Source organism: Chaetodon auriga, chromosome 11 (genome assembly GCF_051107435.1).
Source record: "Chaetodon auriga isolate fChaAug3 chromosome 11, fChaAug3.hap1, whole genome shotgun sequence".
Taxonomy (NCBI): domain Eukaryota; kingdom Metazoa; phylum Chordata; class Actinopteri; order Chaetodontiformes; family Chaetodontidae; genus Chaetodon; species Chaetodon auriga.
The window spans coordinates 1,918,900-1,937,831 of record NC_135084.1 but is presented as its reverse complement, the minus strand read 5'-3'; the positions used below and the strand labels follow the sequence as shown (position 1 = coordinate 1,937,831).

The 18,932-nt window shown below is 39.8% G+C and overlaps 1 protein-coding gene across 3 annotated transcripts in view; it reads right to left on the bottom strand.

The window, feature by feature from the left end:
* The window catches only part of LOC143328688 (sodium/potassium/calcium exchanger 3-like), a 169,051-nt gene that overhangs the window by 15,009 nt on the left and 135,110 nt on the right, over window positions 1–18,932 (bottom strand). For all 3 annotated transcript variants that reach the window (XR_013077836.1, XM_076743968.1, XM_076743969.1), the window contains exons 3-12: window positions 17,347–17,423; window positions 9,038–9,112; window positions 8,778–8,862; window positions 8,295–8,398; window positions 7,221–7,295; window positions 6,090–6,115; window positions 5,905–5,958; window positions 4,900–5,027; window positions 4,254–4,414; window positions 1,952–2,192 (exon numbers count right to left, since the gene is read on the bottom strand). Coding sequence is in view for 2 of the 3 variants with exons in the window: in XM_076743968.1 (XP_076600083.1) it covers window positions 1,952–2,192; window positions 4,254–4,414; window positions 4,900–5,027; window positions 5,905–5,958; window positions 6,090–6,115; window positions 7,221–7,295; window positions 8,295–8,398; window positions 8,778–8,862; window positions 9,038–9,112; window positions 17,347–17,423 (1,026 nt within the window). In the remaining variant the exon portion in view is untranslated. The remainder of the gene's footprint in view (window positions 1–1,951; window positions 2,193–4,253; window positions 4,415–4,899; window positions 5,028–5,904; window positions 5,959–6,089; window positions 6,116–7,220; window positions 7,296–8,294; window positions 8,399–8,777; window positions 8,863–9,037; window positions 9,113–17,346; window positions 17,424–18,932) is intronic.

Genomic DNA, 18,932 nt, shown 5'->3' with positions numbered 1-18,932 from the left:
ACTTCTGTCTGATTAGCTCTCCCTCCCCAGTCTATTTAAGTCCATATTCCCCTTTATCTTTGTCAGTTTGTACCTAGAACATGTTATGTTAAGATTCCTGTCTGTTTGTGAGTGTTTTTGGACTTCTATTTTGTTTTATCCTCTGGACCTTGCATTTCTTTTTGGTTCCACCCTGTTCCGTTTTTCATTGGATTTTATTTGCTTTATGGACTCCTTGCTTTGGTTTTGACTTCCACCAGCCTCACTCACCCATAAGTCTTTGTTTGGTTTGCATTTTATTAATAAATTAATTGAACTACACTAGCTCCTCCTTTTGTTTGGTCTGTGTTTGGGTTCAAATTCTTTTTTTTATTTCTAAATACATAGCTCTGAAATGTGGAGACACATTTGCACTTCATAGTTTGTTTGGTCAAATGTATCAATAAATACATTTGAATTTGATGCACTGTCATATTATCTTATATGCAGGATGTATGTCATTTCAAAGTGTGACACAGAAGTGTGACACAAAAAGGCAGGCAACGCATGATCATCAATGAGGGTTGAATTCAGAAATGGATAAAAATGAATAAATTACTGCATTTGATAAACTATTTCAAATTTCAACTTGTTTTGATAAAGACTTAAAGCTGCAGTAGGTAACTTGTATAAAAGTAATTTTTTGTCATATTTGCTAAAACTGTCCCTATGCCCAGACAGCAGTACATGAAACCTACTGCGATTTGCAAGAATCCACCGCGCCCGACACAAAACAACCAGAGCCAGAGGAGCGTCTGAGGGAGTGTCTGACATCTGTCAATCATTACTCACACGCTGCGAACCGTCCCCTCTCTCCGCTCATGCTTCCAGCTGCCGCTCAGTCAAACAGCTCTGTGAGCGGCGTCAGGAGGCTAGTAAAAGCTATGGCGGAGCAACAACCACCCACAGAGGACAAACTGCCCATACCACCAACAACAGCATAAACAGCTAAGACAACAAATAACCATAAAGCTAATATGGTGATTGTTACAGTAACACTCCGCAGTGCTTACGGTATGTTAGCGACTGTGATGTAGTGGCTGAGCAGAGTTAGCTTGTTTCCAATGCTAAGGCTAACGTTACTGGTTGTCATGGCAGCCACACAGACGCCGCAGGAAGGAGGGGCTTGGAGGCAGGGCATGAGGGCAGCGGAGAGGGAGGGGGAGTGACGTGGAACTTGTGTTGGTTCAAATTTTCAGGCTAAATCTGCTCTCCTCGATCTTACCTACTGCAGCTTTAATTGATGCAAATACACTAGATTCAATAAGAATTACTCTTTACCATTCCAATTCAACTCATCAGCAGATGATCAACAATAAACGCTCACCCTGCCTCCCCCGGCAACTCTGAAAGCTGAAGCAAGGACAGTTCTACTTTTATTAAACTGTGTTTTAATCATGATTTGTGTTTTTGTCTAAGATAAAAATAACCTGCAAATGTATCAATACACTTCAGCTCATCAACTTTTTGTGATTAAATTTCTGTGTTTTGAGATTTATATTCATTATTTAACTTGTGAAAAGCCTTTAGCTGTTTCAAAGATTCTGTGAGCAATGCACTGTTGCTCTGATGGAGAACGCCAGAGAGTCTGCTGCTGTTGTCAAAATAAAATGAAAGCTAACTGGAATTTTGTACATGGAACAATATTTTATGTTGCATGTATCGTTAGCTTAACCTGTAAAGATACAGAAATGTAAAAATTCAATTACAATTTATGGTTTTGGGGGAGTTAGGTGTTCTGCTATTTCTTGCCAAACAGTCAGGCACAGTGACTACGTGTAGCTCGCTAGAGTCACTCTTAGAAAGAAAACAATGAAGGCAAATTTTCCAAAAATGCTGATTATTATTATTTTTTTAAACAAACGCAACACATAAATCATTTTCAATAACTGAGTGGAAACACATTGCACACAGATGCATCTCCAGCACATACCTGGGCACTGGAAGGGTACAAAGGGCCCCTCGCCATCCTCTTCTTCTTCCTCTTCATCATTCTCATTATTCTCATTGTCCTCATTCTCTGTCTCGTTGCCCACCTCTCGGTCATCACGGCGAATGCTGACACCCCTCTCAGACCCTAAAATCCCATTTTCCATGCCCCGCCTACTTCCTCCTTTCACTGGAACATCGGAGTCACCGTTGGTCAATGTCCGTGTGTTGATAAGACGCTGCCTCTGTATCACACAGTTTACAAACATACTGATGGAAATGGCCTGATCAGACCTTAAATACTAATTTTCATTCATACTGTAGTTTAGTTTGTCAATATGAAATTGATAATTGGTAGTCTTCATTTTTTTTCTTTTTATAGCCACAAAATTATTAAAATCTGTTCAAATCAAGCTGAAAGCACAAACTGCTCTGCCTTTTGTTTAGCCACAAATGGTGTGGTTCATGAATCTGTCCACGTTTGACTGGTGGAGTTGTCAGGGGCATGGGGACCCAAAGCAAATAAACTTGAGCTTGAAACTGTAGCTTAGAAGGTGAGGACAAACTGAGGAAATATTTTTTAGCAGTGGTGTCAACGAATTAGAACCACACCACTACACATATAAACTGATTCATGTTGCCATTTGCAGGTAAGTTTTTAAACTGCTCATCGTTGACTAGTTTATTGACTAACTAGGCTGCAAACTGATATCAGTGCAGTTTTTCCCTAGTGAGTGTTTGTTCAGTTGATCAGTCAGCAAGCAAAAGTGCAGGGCGATGTGAGTCTTTGAAGATAATCTGGAGACTTTTGGTATAAGGTAATGTGGGTTGCAGTGACGCTTTGTGTGGCATGTCTTACACTACACTTCATATTTTGAAATTGTGTTTTGAAAAGAGCATCGCTTTAAATTGCAAGAGCTGCAAATATTAACTGTAAAGTGTTAGCAATTTTAAGCTGGTGCCCATCAATTTACCGGCTGTAATGGCAACTCTCAAATTTACTCATAAACTCAGAAGATCTGTGTGTTGGCAAATGTTTATACGTGGCCAGAGACTGTTTGTGGAAGAGGAAACAAAGCTCTGTCATTTATCGAAAAAAGAAGTCGTGGGCTGTTCAGAAAAGACCAACAGAGTGGTGAGTCTTTTTCTACCAACCAGGATCACTTCATGTTAATTTCAGACAGGTAGCTGGGCAGTTGCAGAGTGTAAATTACAGACATCTAGTGAACAGAGTTGTTAGAATCTCCTATTGAACTTAAAATCAAATATTACTGTTTTAAGCTTGTATCCTTAGAATTCTGAATAGAGACATTGGCGCCGTGAGGCAGCTCATCCTGTCCGTGACGCTAATGGTAACAATAGCCTAAGATAAGAGGACTTTATTGATCCCAAACCAGGGAAATTAAGGGCGTATTCACACCTGCCTTGTTTGGTTTGAACCAAACCAAAAAATCACTGGTATGGACCTTTTGGGCAGGCATGAATACAAACCATCGAACTCTGGTGCGGATCAAACAGGCAGGCGGAGACCCAGCCAGAGAGGTGGTCTCGGTTCGCTTCCAAACGAACCCTGTTGTGGTTCGCTTGATATGGACACAACAGGCTCCCCTTGCTGTGGGCATTATGGGAAATATTGTTTCAATTAGCTCCAAAAGTTCTGCATACGTTTGTAACTGTATGAAACAAATATATATAAGCACAACGAGTGTAATCTCCATAGCCTGTTTTCACCGCCCCCCCCCCCTTTTTTTTTGGGCCGCGTTACCCTGCCCCCCAACCGTTTTGTCCAATGATTGAACGATCTTTGCACACATGTGGGCTTGTTGACAAATTCTGGGGCTCTTGCGAAAATTGCAATGTGAAAAGGAACTGCACCAAACCAAAAAAGAAACATTGTATTTTGGTCCGAACCAAAGACAACGGACCAAAGGACTTTCCTGCTCTGAATACGCCCTAAATCGTTACAGGAGCTCTAGTATTTATGGCAACAGCTTAATTTTGTGAAAACTGTGGATTTAGATTTATAAATTAGCAAATGAAATGGAGTCAATTGTTAGATCTGGTTTCTGCATCATGTCTTGACAACTCTAGAGCTGATTTATACACCGGGGCCTCACAGGGGCCTCACCACATTACCTTGTGAAAGAGGTTATCTGAAATGCTTTTCCCTCACCTGAAGAAAAACACACTGCAGCCTACTTCAAATTGGAAATGACAGCAATCTGCTTTATCTCTTTTATTTATTTTTTTTTCAATCAAAAATGCAGATGTAGTGTGCCATGTAGTGCGCCTGTGTGAATCCTTACCTCAGTGATGAGCATTCGTGAGGCCATGGTGAGGCGAGTTCTGGGGGAAAAATGGCTGGTGATCATGATCCTCATGCCGGCCTCTGAGAAGGACAGTTGGTGGGGGTATGCTGACAGTAGCTCATCCACCATTAACACCGACGGCTTCCTGTGGTGGTTCGCTGTAGGCCACACGCGCATGCATGTAATCACACAATATAAGCATGCACTTGTGACAGCAGGACAGCACATCCATCTGTATATTCTATACCTGCTAGAACACATAGTTCAGTAGCACACAATAAAACCTTAGATGATTGATCGACTGAATGCATCCTTACAGTGTTTGTTACCATAGCAATGAGTCCACACAAGCAGCTATATTGCATCTACTCATACAACTCTGCAGTCAACAAGTGAGGTTTAGGAACAGGGGAAACCACTAGCCTGAATCTGTCAAAAATACATTTACCTGCACTTTTAACGCTCAGCAATTAACATGTATTTCATCTGTTTAAGTGGTACACAAACAGAAATGTAAAAAATGTAAACATTCATCATTTAAGATGGAGTTGTGTAAACTATTTGCTGGTGAGCAACAGTTTACCCATCTGCCCAGCTATGCTGTGGGCCCAGCTGTTGAATTTCAGTTTAACAAAAAGCGTACCTTTCTTCAGTAGAACAGTAGTAGCATCACAACCATCATCTACTTCAGCATTATTGGTTGCTCCATTCCTCAAAGTGGACAAGTTCTTCTTCCGCCTCTCCAGAAAGCGAACAACATGGGAGTTCAACCTGAAACAGACGTCACCTCTAACATTTACCGTATGTACAGTGTGAAACTGCCCGATGACTTGACTTTTTATATAAAAAAATACTTTGCAGTTATTTACTAATGTTGTTGCATTTTACTGCTATGGGGCTCTTGCTAGAGCAACTGCACTCCACATTAAATCCACAACTGATTTGCTGTGTTTTGACATTTATCTGCAATTAATTAATAATAAATGAAAAATGTTGTTTTCGTTTTTAATTTTTTTCTATCAACATTAAACCCCCCTATTCATACTTAGGCCATGGAGAATATTCTTAGCTGACTGGCTGCATGGGGTGCATACTTTTTAGGTACTTGAAAAGCTCTAACTTTATGGCCTCCTCAGAATTCTGGTTTAAGCAAGCAAGAAGTTGGTGATAGTTACTCCATGACTGGATCAGAAAGTACCAAAAGAAAAAACCTATAAAATAAAAAATAATATATTCACAGTTTGGCCATGGTATAAGTGGGATAAATCTGACCTATGTGGTGATGAAGAAAAATGCACTGCATGGAAATACTGCTGAGCCTGAAAACAAATATGATGATGCATTTTCTGCAGCTGCTTTAAAATAAAAATCTCTATATGATTTGTCTATACAAAGCTTTTAATGCCTTGAACAAGCATTAACTCAGCACAGCAGACAGTTCTTATATGGCTCTACAGTGTGGGAGAACATCCTGACTAGTGGAAATGAACAACAGCACACTAAAATACTTTGACAGGTTAAATGCAATCAACAGATTGGGGACCCCTGCTTTTACGTATCTAGTTTTTCAATGACTACCCTTTAATTCTGTAATAAAACTAAAGGTATTACAACTGCGTGTTATCAGGAATTAAGCTTGATTACTTACTTCATGATCAAAATGTAGACGAAATACATCAGAATCAATGTGAGCGCTTCCCACCTGGAAAACACAGTTTGCATTAAAGTGAATGATTTTGTAAATTTGAGGCTGTAAGTGAATTTGGCCATTGTCTTGTCATTAATTATTATGATTCATTTTAAACAGTAAGTACTTATAAAAAATCTACTTACCAAACCACTTTTTCATCATATATGAACTGTAATATGGAAGAAAAAAATCATAGACTTGAATATGCAGGTGTAGAGTATATAGTTGGTGAAATCATTTATATTGTATATACATGTAGGCATAATTACAGATGGACAATCATGTCATTCCAATTGGTTGTTAAGTGAGAAGATAAAATCTACCATTCCTGTACAATTAGCCTATAATGGCTATCAAGAAAGAAAACTGAAAGCTGTTCTTGAACCGTTTGGTGCACATGCATGGTTTTAGTCTTTTTTGAGATGTAACACTATGATGTTTTGTCTCCAACAATCAGAATCACGGTAAGTGGCACTGAGTAATACAAGTTTGAACATATTGAAGTTTTAGGCTTTTTAGCTGGAAAACATGATGGGATCACAGCATGAAGCCTTTCCCTAGTCCAAGTTCAATAAAAAATGACCCTCAAGGCTCGAGGTGTTCTCCAAAAAAAGGCCATTAACTATAACTAGATAAATATCCATATTTATAATTAGAACATCTATTCTTATATTTAGGCCATTTATACAATTTAGCATTTCAAACCCTGAGTAATATCCCTATTTGCACTGAATTCTTTGATTTTGCTGTAAAGTTACTCACTGAAGAAGCTCATCCTTGTTTTCTGAATTTCTTTGGCTATATAAAGTGCCAATCATCTCCACAATTGTGGAAGAAGAAGGGCAGGTACATCTTTTCAATGTGGAGTTTCACTGGCTATTGTAGATTGCGGACATGACATGGAAGATCCTAAATGGCCAAGTGAGGCGTCAATTAAAAGGCCAGAGTGCAGTGGCTATTTTGAAACAAAAGTAATTGCCTATGTGTATGTGCTTACTGGAGTAATAACAGAGAAAATGTGGAAGATTAGCACATCTACCACCTAATTTGAAATTATACCACATCTTTCTGTGGATTATTATAGTTTTTTGGACTAAATATTTTACTGGATTGGATCATCTGAACCTTTGCCAATGTAGCAAGACCATCTTTGTCGGTGATTTGCTCATTTGTAATTGTTTGCTTTTGATGGCGTCGATCGTACCTGCTGTTGTGATTGTATCTTGTACCAACAAAGTTTGACTGTGTTTGTGTTGTATCAAGCTATTCCTTACCACTATAAGAGCAGAGATAGACAGAGTGTAGTAAACAGAGTCTCTGAGCAGAGGCCAGCAGGAAAGGTGTATTGTCTGGGGAGACAGACAGACAGACAGACAGGGTGAAAGATTGAGATGAAGCTAAAACTTGCGGGCAACATCTTTTGTCTTGCTGAGTAACACATCCCACAAGATACTTATTGCTGTGCAACACTAACAAGATATACCAAGCGCTGTGTGTGTGTCTGTTTTGGTATTATGTAACATGTAATCTAAATAGGAAAAAAAAATCTTTCAAGTATGTTTTTCTTTTCCCTGTGGGATTACACCAGTGAATGGGACAGATATCTTTTTTGACTCACACATTTTGCTGCAGAATAAATGCACTTATGATGGAGAGAGAACATGAGAGAGAGTGTGTAGTGTCCATCCGAGGTTTTTAATGTTAAGTGTGATGTATCAGTTTAGGTGCACTGAAAAAATCAGACTTGCTTGAGTCAGAAAATTAAAAATAAATATATTTATTTAAGAATAAATCCTGCCAGAGTTTTGGTACAAACAATTTTACACATGTCACAACCTCTTTCTGTCCTTGTATAAGTATATAAGTATAAGGTGGTCATCACGGTTTAGTTGGTAATTGTAACTTTATTGTTCTCATGGATGCATACTTAATACGGTGTTTGCTAAAGGTTTGTGTGAATGTTGGATGGAAAAATTGTCAGCAAGAGAGAAACAGACAGAAAAATGTCACTGATAGATGTGTGTGTGTGCGTGTATGTGACCAGGTATTTATCACGTTGTGGGGACAAAAATCTGTTTACACAGTCACATTGTGGGGACTCACCTGCCTTATAGGGACAAAATGCAGGTCCCCTTAATGTAAATCATTAAATTTTAGGGTGGAGACTGAGGATAGGGTTACGGGTTTGGTAAAGTTAGGTTATGGTTAGGGTTAGGGTAAGGCTCCAGGAAATGAATAGAAGTCTATGTGATGTCCCCACAAGTGATAAAAACACAACGTGTGTGTGTGTGTGTGTGTGTGTGTGTGTGTGTGTGTGTGTGTGTGTGTGTGTGTGTTTTGCACTGCACCTGTACAGCGAATATCCCACACACTCCAATAATGCAGAGGATGTTGAAGACAGCTGAGCCCACGATGGTGCCAACCCCGACATCACCTTTAGTGATGAAAACTCCTGTGGAGCAGATAGACAAACACTGGCTGCCATATATGACAAGCTATTTGTTCACATTTTCCAGATAAATCCTGTTTAGTTATGTGTTTTTGGTGATGGTGACAAAATTCTGTGGTGTGAGTGTAGTCAAAACAACAGCTGATCTACAGTGATCTCACTCTATGATTGCCATATAAGCCATGCTAATGGTAACTAGTAATTGAGTTCACACTAACAACAAAAATAATTCACAATTTAAACTTTGAATTGAGGACAGCTTATATTAGTTCAGTCTTGTTACAGAAAATCTTTTGTTTCTTTTCTTTTGGTTCCCTCAAAAGATGTGTAAATGCATGTATACAAATGTGGGTGTGTTTGAGTGTGACTGTATATTTCTCACCAATGACAGAAGTGAAAAGTTCAGGAGCGGAACTGCCTGCTGCCATGAAGGTTGCTCCAGCAACATCTTCACTCAGATGAAGACGCTGGTTGAGAGAGAGAGAGAGAGAGAGAGAGAGAGAGAGAGAGAGAGAGAGAGAGAGAGAGAGAGAGAGAGCAGTGTTCTGAACAGAACTACATCACAGAGTATTACTTAGAGAGTTATTGTGTGGTGATGTAAGCTCTGAAGTTGTGCAGCTATAACCTGCAGTGTTTTCTTACCTCACATATCTTCTCTAGTGAAGGGACAAAGTAGTCATCGCACAGCAATGCCAGGGCATAAAACATGTAGACAGCCTGCAGGGGCAAGCAGATACAGTAACACACCCATACATTATCATCCTTTTCTGTTTGTGAAGGAACATTAATTTTTGATATAATAGCAATAATATTATGGGAATTTGCCTATCTGACTACTTGCTGATATTTTGCGTCAAGTATGGAGGTGGGGTCTGGTGGCAGGTATCTTAGTTTAGCATAAAGGCTGAAAACAGGGATAAACAGTACATCAGTCCAAAGTTCAAAAATGTGTCTCCCTCAAACAGCAATGTATCCATCCCATTCCTCAATAGTAGAAAGCAGAGATGTGATCATGTTATCCCATTCATAGATATTTGGGAAAATACAGTGTTATTGAGAAGAATGATAACATTCTCATGTCTGTGCAGCTACCTTAACAAACCAACAAAAAACTAAACCAAAATGTCAAACATTTCCTTTAAGGTGTGACAGGCTGTGTTCCTGCATAATCTATTTCAAAAAGAAACTTCAAATGAATAAAAAAAATAAGGAAGAAGGTTACTTCAAATTTACACGAGAAGCAGCAAATTGCCATCCATCCATACACTTAAGCCCCGCAGAAGATTGAGTGAGTGATCATGACATTAGCTACATCACTGTTTATTTTGGTTTGAAGTCAGTTAGTTGGTGAGTTTCCAAATACTTTTAGCAGCAGCTGAGCAGAGCTGTGGCGCTGCAAAGTTTGGATAACATTTCTGTTCAATAAGTAGCACTGCTGATCAAGATAGTTCTTAGTTGAATAGTAATTAGCATGTCAGTTTTCCAAAACACCTTAATCCACTGTGTTAAAGGGCTAATTCAACTCAAATTTCTTTGAGTCCCTATGTAGGCTATTAACAGCTTGTTATATGGATTATCCAGGGTAACCACGATACTGTTTCTGTTATCTGTTCAGCTTTAATTGATGTTATTTTGCTTTTGAAGAACGACACAAGTTCTTCTCAATTTGATTCAATTTTGATTGCTTTGTTCTAGACAGTAATTTCTGAGTTCCCAGTTTTCCTCCATTTTCTTCCAGCTGGTCAACAGATTCTTTTAATCTCATTAATACTATTGTTGTTTAAAGCTACATTATGTAAGATTGAGAAGAGAGCAGACTTAGCCTGAAAATTTGAACCAAGACAAGTTCCACGTCACTCCCCCTCCCTCTCTGCTGCACTCATGCCCTGCCTCCAAGCCCCTCCTCCCTGTGGCGTTTGCGTGGCTGCCGTGACAACCAGTAACATTAGCCTTAGCATCGGAAACAAGCTAACTCTGCCCAGCCACTACATCACAGTCGCTAACATACCGTACACACTGCGGAGTGTTACTGTAACAATCACCATATTAGCTTTATGGTTATTTGTTGTCTTAGCTGTATATGCTGTTGTTGGCAGCGGTGGTATGGGCAGTTTGTCCTTTGCGGGTGGCTGTTGCTCCGCCATGGTTTTCATTAGCCTCCTGACGCCGCTCACAGAGCTGTTTGACTGAGCGGCAGCTGGCAGCATGAGCGGAGGGAGGGGACGGTTCGCAGTGTGTGTGAGTAATGATTGACAGATGTCAGACACTCCCTCAGACGCTCCTCTGGCTCTGATTGGTTGTTTTGTTTTGGGCGCGGTGGATTTTTGTAAATTGCTGTAGGAGCAGTAGGTGGGACCAATGGAGCCATGTACTGCTGTCTGGGCATAGGGGCATTGAGACTAGATTTTCATTATATTTAAAAAAATATACATTTTTGTTTGGTGGTGTGTGCCTTGTGATTTCTCTAATGTTAAATATGTGTCGTGGCTCAAAAAGGTTGGGAAATACTGGATTACATGTGTCATATACTGCTGTCTGGGCATAGGGAGAGTTTTAGCAAATATGACAAAAAATTACTTTTATACAAGTTACCTACTGCAGCTTTAACCATGGGTAGATTGTCAGTCAAACCTCTTTTTAACCTTTGGAGAAGTAAGACTATTTAAAGCAGATCACATGGTACCGTTGAAATGTTCAGCCATGTCATTTAAAGAGCAGTTATAGCTAAGTGACTCAAAGGATCTCATAATACAGAACATTGTTTCAGCCTTGCTGTCTAGGAATCCCTTTCGAACCAAAAATTCCCTTTAAGTCTTTGTTAATATTAGATTTACATCAAAAACACATAAAACACATAGTGATGATCAGAAATAGGTCATTCTAATGCTGGAACTATGTCAATGTTTAACCCTGTTGTTATTACCAAGTCAAGAATGTTAACATGCTGGTTAGTGGCTTCATGTACATGTTGTGTGAGTTCAAAGCCGTCCAGTAAATCCTTAAGCTCCATAGCTTTGGAGTCATTCTTTTGTTGATATGAATATTGAAGTCTTCATTCAGGATTAATTTGTCATATTGAGTGATACCAAGTGTGATCAGCTCTCAGAATTCCTGCATAAACACTGATGAATATCTTGGTTGCAGACATAATGTACAGATACATCCACCTGGATTGGCTGGCTGGTCTGTGACAAGGCGCAGTCAGATCCTGCAGGGTTCCTGCTGGGCCCTTGGGTGCAATGTGTCCCCCACACAGTGATCCGTAGTGAATGCCACTCCAACTTGTAACACCATTAAGCACCATGTATGGAAACCAGTTGCAGTGTTGTAACTACCCACAAGGAGGAGCAGTGATTATTAAAGCCATCAGACTGCTGTAATGTGCCCCATTTATATCAAGTTTGCTGCTGTTATTTTAAGATCTTGGAAATATTACAGTGAAACTTCTTGTAAAACATTGGTACAGATATTCATTTTTACCTAACACAAAGTTGTTGTTCAAATTGAGCAAGCAAACAAGAAGGCTGAATACAACTCTGCAGTAATTACTGATTACTATACATGTGTCCTGTGCCATGAAGATGTCAAAAGATGTTATTCAACAAAAATGTGTTAAAAATGAAAGCAATATGGATGAAGTTAAACTCTGTGCTGCTAATGTGCTGTTTACAAGGCATATAATCTATCTTGTCCCTTTAGCCAACGAGTCAGAACCACAAAACTGCAACAAACTGACATATTTTTTAATACAGAGACTGATCCATAATGAAAACTGCAGAGAGCAAATAATACCTTCCCATGGTCCCCCCAATGCCTGGCCAAAAAATTTCGCTCTTGGCCAAAAAATGCACTGTTTAACAAAACTGTGTGTAAAATAAATGCAGGTGGAATGAATGACATTTTTTACACAAAGAAAGTCTTGCCTTTACGTTTGCTGAAGTTACAAACATGAATTAGATGGTTAGGCTGCTGTTTAAATGGTGCGATCAGTTTAAACACACATTGTATTCACAAACATTATTACATTACAGTAGACCATTTTTCTTCACTTAATAGGTGAGTGTGGCATCCTAACCGGTCTAACAGGCCTAATACTTTATTTTTGTAAGTCACACAAGACTTGGAAACAGGTGCCATCTCCATCAAGGTGTGTGTAGGTGGTTGGGAGGGAGATTGACAGAGCAAACCGTATATTGGTGAAATTTTATAGATGATATTCTAATGTTCCATTCCTACAGAAAGCTGACCGAAACTTGACCACACTGTAGTAAAGAGTTGTTGCTACAGAAATGATGCTCCTCTTGTCTAGCTGTATTGGTGTAAACTGGCAGGTTTTAGTATGTTGCAGACCACATTCTTTTGCAAGTAGTTGCAAGTTTCAAATGGTCTCAACATGGATCTTTTGCATTGTTTATTTTTAATTTGGTCACACAAAACAGCACAAACATGACAGCAAGATAAAAAAAGAACAATCTCCTTTAGTTGGGATCTGCAGTTTCCCCTTTGTCCTATTGTGCATAAGTGTTTCCCTTCCCCTCTGTCTCCTGTCAGTCTCTTCCTTGTTTGTCGTGTGTGTTTAATTGCAGGGCGTGACTTGCAGGTTTGGTCCATTCTCTTCTTCTCCTGAGCACAGCTTACACCAATCAATCAATCAAGACTCACCTGCCGCCACAGTACTTAAGGACCAGCCTTCCACCCAGTATCTGTTGAATCATGTGTCCATCCATTTGGCAATGGCTGAGACTCTGGAGAGCAAGTATTTTTGCTGCTTTTTTGACTTGTCTGCTTAACTGCCTTCCTGACTCCTGTCTTTTGTGCTCATGTGCCTACCTTTGTGCTCCAGTCCAGCCCTGTCAGTCTGGATTTGAACACTTTCTTTACCTGTTCACTCTCAGTCAGCTTGCCAGCTTTTGTGTCTGGGTCTCCTAGAATCTTTTGTTGCACATTTTCTGAACCATTCATTAGACCATTGACTTTTTCTACACTACTCCTGTCTCCATGTATGAGTTGAGCTTTTGGGTCTGTTCTGTCCTGTGAAAAAACCTTAACAGCCTGTTATTTCTCACATGCTCAAAGGCATTAGCAATTGAGTACCTTTTTGCAGTAGTATTTCTCAAGTGCAATACAACATATGACATTAGTAGTTTTTCCTCATAAGAATATTGGCAATAGTACTTTCTATGGCAGTAGGATTTTTATGGCTTCAAGAATTTTTTTAATCTCTAAGTAATGTACATCTACATAGTTGTTTTTCTATTGTACACTTTTTTTTATCTTGACCCTTTTGTGCCTCTGTTTTTTGCTTTTTGTACTACTGGCTGTAACGACTTAATTTCCCTGGTGTGGGATCAATAAAGTCCTATCTTATCTTTTTGTTCACACTTAATGGGTCATTATTGTGTCATCCTAACAGGTTCCCAGCCCCCACAAACACAAACCCACTTAAGAAAAAAATAATTTTGTAAAAGGAGCATCCAAACCTATTTCACTGTCACCATTAACACAATATAAATGAGATAATGCAAGAATTCAGTGTGATCCTTGCTCAGTAAATAATACTGACAGTTGTGACTTAATTGATAATAGCTATATTACTGAATTTTGAAAGTGTTGAGATGCATTGAACTTCAAAGTCATTACGGTAAAACGTGAGGATAATTTCAGGGTTTATGCTGAATATGAATTGACAACTAGGCTGGTGGTAAGCATTACTGAAATTACAGCAACTCCTATAAGTCTGGGAAACATACTGTCAAAACCATGTCCTGCATAAAAATAACATGACAGTGACAGACAGACTGACACAGTGTGCTGTGGTCACATTTGTCTTTGTGAATGTGTTTCTGTGAAGGAAGTGCCATCGAGTGTTAACAGCGGAATGTAGACACACCCCAGGAGAAGTTGCTAGTATCTGGATCCCAGCCAGTTAGTAGCCAAAGAGCCAATTCCGATTGGCTGGCACTGTAACAACCATTGATAATTCTGCTTTGAACTCAAGAGCAAATGATGTAAATTCCCCCATGCCAATGTAATTACACATAAACTATGTTGAAAAAATGTCTGCAAGAACAGGAGACTGCCTGTGGCTGAACATTGACGAATCTAAGATTAGACAGGTACCAGATGGTCTGTGGTACCACCTGCTGCGTAGATCACTGGTATGTTTAAGGAAGCAGCATGATGTCTGTCTCATTTCTGATAGACACCTTAATGATGATACCTCTACTCTTGTATACTCTTGTTGTTGGGGCAGCTGTGGCTGTGACTCAAGAGGTAGAGTGGTTGTCCTCCTATAAGGTTTGATCCCTGGCCTCAGCAGTCTACCTGTTGAAGTATCCTTTGGCAAGATAGTGAACCGCAGTATTACCCTCCCATGACTTTGATTACGTTTGAGTGGGTAATCCTTGTTATGAGCAGGCGGCTGAGCCATCATTGTACAAATGTGTTTGTGAATAGGTGAATGCAGATGTGCTGTAAGAGCGCTTTGGGACATCAATTTCAATGAGCTTCAGTGTGGCAGCTTTTACAAACTCCTTGATTGGTGATTGTGGTGGAGGTGGAGTGGGGGCACTGGATCTCTGACTGGGACAGAGACATCCTTCAGCAATGTGGAGCAAAGCATTGGGTGAGGAGTGAGAGATACAAGCTTTCTGCCTGTGTATGCTGGCCTTCATGCTTATCTGTGCATTTGTGTTTTGGTGTGGCATGTGAAGATCATGCCACAGGTCGGCAATGAGCAATGACATTATTTCAAAAAGATATTAAAATGGTTAATAAATTTCTATCCCATGGCTGCGAATGGCAGTCCTGCAGCAAGGAGTCTGCTGAAAGATTTTATTCCTTTCCCCAGCGTTGGAATGGGACCTGATATGAATACACATTGTGACAGACAGTCGCTCAGTTTCTCCAGTGACAGGCAAGTCTTTTTTTAAGATCTTAGAGCCAGTTTTCCTTCGCAGAATGTCGAAAGAATCAACATGAATAATGATATTCCTGTTACTTGGATGTATAGAGAGAACTGGCAACAGCTCTGTTAGCTTCCTGACAGATATGCAAGCTGTAGTAAGATTTTGAATCTTCACCATTCTTACATGCTTGGTTACAGAGTCCCTAGTCAGAATCCTGTCTGGCTTATCAGGTGAGAAGTGAGCAATATTTCTTCTGGCCCTCAGCCTAGCAGTGGTTTTGGGGGTATTTCTTTGGTTCTGGTCTGCCTTAATGCTAGTGGTGTGATTAGTTTCCCTGGGTTCAACATATTTAGTAATACCACAGCTTTCATCCAGAGTCAGTGGGTCATACTGACTTTGCGACGAGAATGATGGAATGAGCATTAGTGATCTCTTCTTTAATTTCTTACTGGATTTGCCTTTGCAGCAAATGACATCAGGCCAATTTCTGGCTGGAGTGGATACTTTTGGTCTCATGCCGGTTCTCTGACAGTAATAAGCATTATTAGAGAAGGAAGGTTTGGGAGCCACAACAGCTGATCCAGTGGCATTAGGGCAGTGTGTCAGCCAAACCCTTGAAGGGATGCTGCTGATACTGTATAATCCCATGTAGTTGATACAGAATCATTTAATTTCTCATTTTCATATATTTTATGCAATGTTTCAGTCTTCCTCTCAAGCTGTGGAATTCTCTCAGTCAGTCGCTCACACTCTCACAAGATTTTGTCATCTTGTCCCTGTCCCAGTCCCAGGCTGCCAGTCACAGACAGCAAAAAGACCTATGTTGTTTGGAGATCATATTTGCACAGTACTGAAGAAGAATCAAAAATGGTAAAACAAAACAAAACAAAACAAAACATAGTAGTATCCCTCTGTGTCTTCCATAAATTATAGTCCTATCCACAATCAACTTTCTATGGCTTTTGGCAGAAAAAACAATAATATCAGCAAAACAGAGAGCAACCAGAAAGGCATCTGCTCTGTAAGAGGGCAGGAAGTATAATTCCTGTTAATTACAAATATGAATGTAATTATGGGGAATGACGTAGCTTTTGTTTGACATGTAGAGCAGTTTTGGTGTCTGAATCTGTAGACAGTCAATCAGTGTGTCCTCGCGTCACACATAAGCCTCTGTTCAACATCTGCTAAGCACTGCCACATTACAACACACTGGCAGCTGGCTCAGTGGGTGGATGTACAGTGCAATCTGTGTGTGTTAGCAAGTGTTGAGTTATACTGAAGCTCACATCTCTTCCATTATTCTCCCAGGTTGTCACATGCTTTTAATAGAGACAGGTCTTCATTTCTGACTTCCCAGTTGGAAATAGACTTGTATGTTTTTTCACATTTTTGGTGAGAAGTCTCCTTGTTTTCTGATCTGTTCCAGGTGTAATCTGCTGTTCATGCCATTTGTTGTTACTGTAAACTCCATAAACTTCCATAGCACCAATTCCAGCCACACCTACACAAGTCATGTTATAGTCCTTGTAGCTGTTGCAGAAAAATGTTTGTACATAGTTTATGTCAGTAAAATGTCTTGTCTGAAATGTGTATAAGTTCTGTGGCCTGTTACTGACACCTACAAGTTGTGTGTTGCGCTGGGTGTTCGGCATGCGGTGTCCACATGATCAACGAGAGAAAAACATGTTCCACCAGGAGACAGAGGCTGGTCGGCGAAATAAAAAAGGACATTGAAGGACTGTAACCACTCCTAAATTTCTGGTCAGAAGGCGCACACGGTATGCTATTGTAATTTATTTTGAACACATGTTTGTTTAAGGTTGTGGATTTTATTTTGTTCTGACAAAATGCTTGTGTTGTACTGTTTATTTTTACTTAGTTTCTCATGGTGTTTGCTGGTGAAAGAAGGCACTAAATGCTGGTCAAACATCAGTTGTGGTGTGGCTTATCTGTATCAGAAGAAAACCTGGGAGCAGTTATAGTCCTGGTTCTAAGTGCTTCCAAAGGCCTTAGTTTGGCCTTAGTTTGGCAGGTGACACTCACACACAGGACGTGTAGGCCCACAGCTCCTTCAATGCGCTCCTGGTTGGTGAAGTAATCCCTGGGGAACTCGTGTATTGCTGCGGGGAAAACACACACAAATTGAACAGATCAAAACCAGAAAAAATAATTTGATATTTGATTCTTGTTTGGTTGCTTTTGTTCTGTTTACAATTAGTTTACAAAAAGTCACAAGATCTCACAAACAGGAATCAGGACTTGTCACTGCCACAAGGAACAAAGAAAAAAATCAACTGGGGTCTGTCCATTTAAAAACTTTGTTATAGTGACTCAAAGCAACTCCAAATTCTCCTCTGACTCACAGCGCAGCTCTGTTGGAGGGGGAACCAAAGCTGCACTTTCAAGCATATGGATGCAATTATCTGGAGTCACTAAAGGTGCATGACACTGCTTTGCTCCATTCAAAATAAAAACCTGAACTAAGGTCAGTGTGAAGCAGCTCTCAGTAGGATATTACTTGACACTGCTTTGTTCCTTTATCCTCTACCCAACGGGGGTGACACCATGATTCTATAACTGCGCCCAATCACAGCATGCCAAAATATGCCATATAGTAATTCGCAGCCATCATGTACAATTTCTATTGTATAGGAGTCTGCATATGAGTGACCGGGCTAAAAATAGACTCAGTCAAGTCTGACTGTACATGCCTATGTGAGTATTTGGGATTTGCTTGGCTTGCTGTGTGTGTGTGTACAATCTGCGCGCAGTAAGTCTATGTGTGTACTTTCCCATTTTATGAATGCAACTGAATGCGCAGTGACATTCTGTCTCGCAACAGCCGAGAGCTTGTAAATCGGGTGGCTTTAGCTTCAGCCTGGCCTGTGTGGCCCAAACACAACATGGGCCTGTCTGCTTACAGGAACTGACAGCAGCACGGAGAGAAGAGATGGGAAAAGGAATATGAAGAATCTGACATGATGTGGAAGTGCCATTGAAAAAATGGTTTAAAAAAAGACAGAATTCAAGTGTAAGGAGAAGGGTAAGGCTTGGAATGAATAACATAGCCCTTTATGGGTTTTGTCCTATATCACATTCCTGCTGTTGTGACTAAAAATGTTAAGGCAGATGATGTAAATAGAGTATGGTACATTGATAAAATGTTCACATAGCATATGGTGATATATAGTTAATCTTCTACAAACTAATCTGAGAGACTAGTGCTAGATGTGAATGTCTTATTTTTTTGTGTTGATAGTGTGTATATATAGGACTCATATATATACACACACTCACACACACACACACACACACACACTCACACACACATATATGAGTCCTTACTCTGAAAAAATATATGCCTATCTGCACGTCAGCATGATCTTTCATAGATTACTAGCACCAACCTACAACTGACCCTTTTAAGAGTAAATATTGATTTAACATAAAAAGAAACTGTTAATTATATAAAAAGAATGAAAAAATAAAGTAATTCCTGCATAAACAGCAATGAATATCTTGGTGGCCAATACACTGTAATGATGAGCACGGAAAAGTGTGCTCTGGCCTCAAGAGTAAGATATTCAAATGTTGTTAATTCATCCAGGTAATTGTCACTACACGCAGCA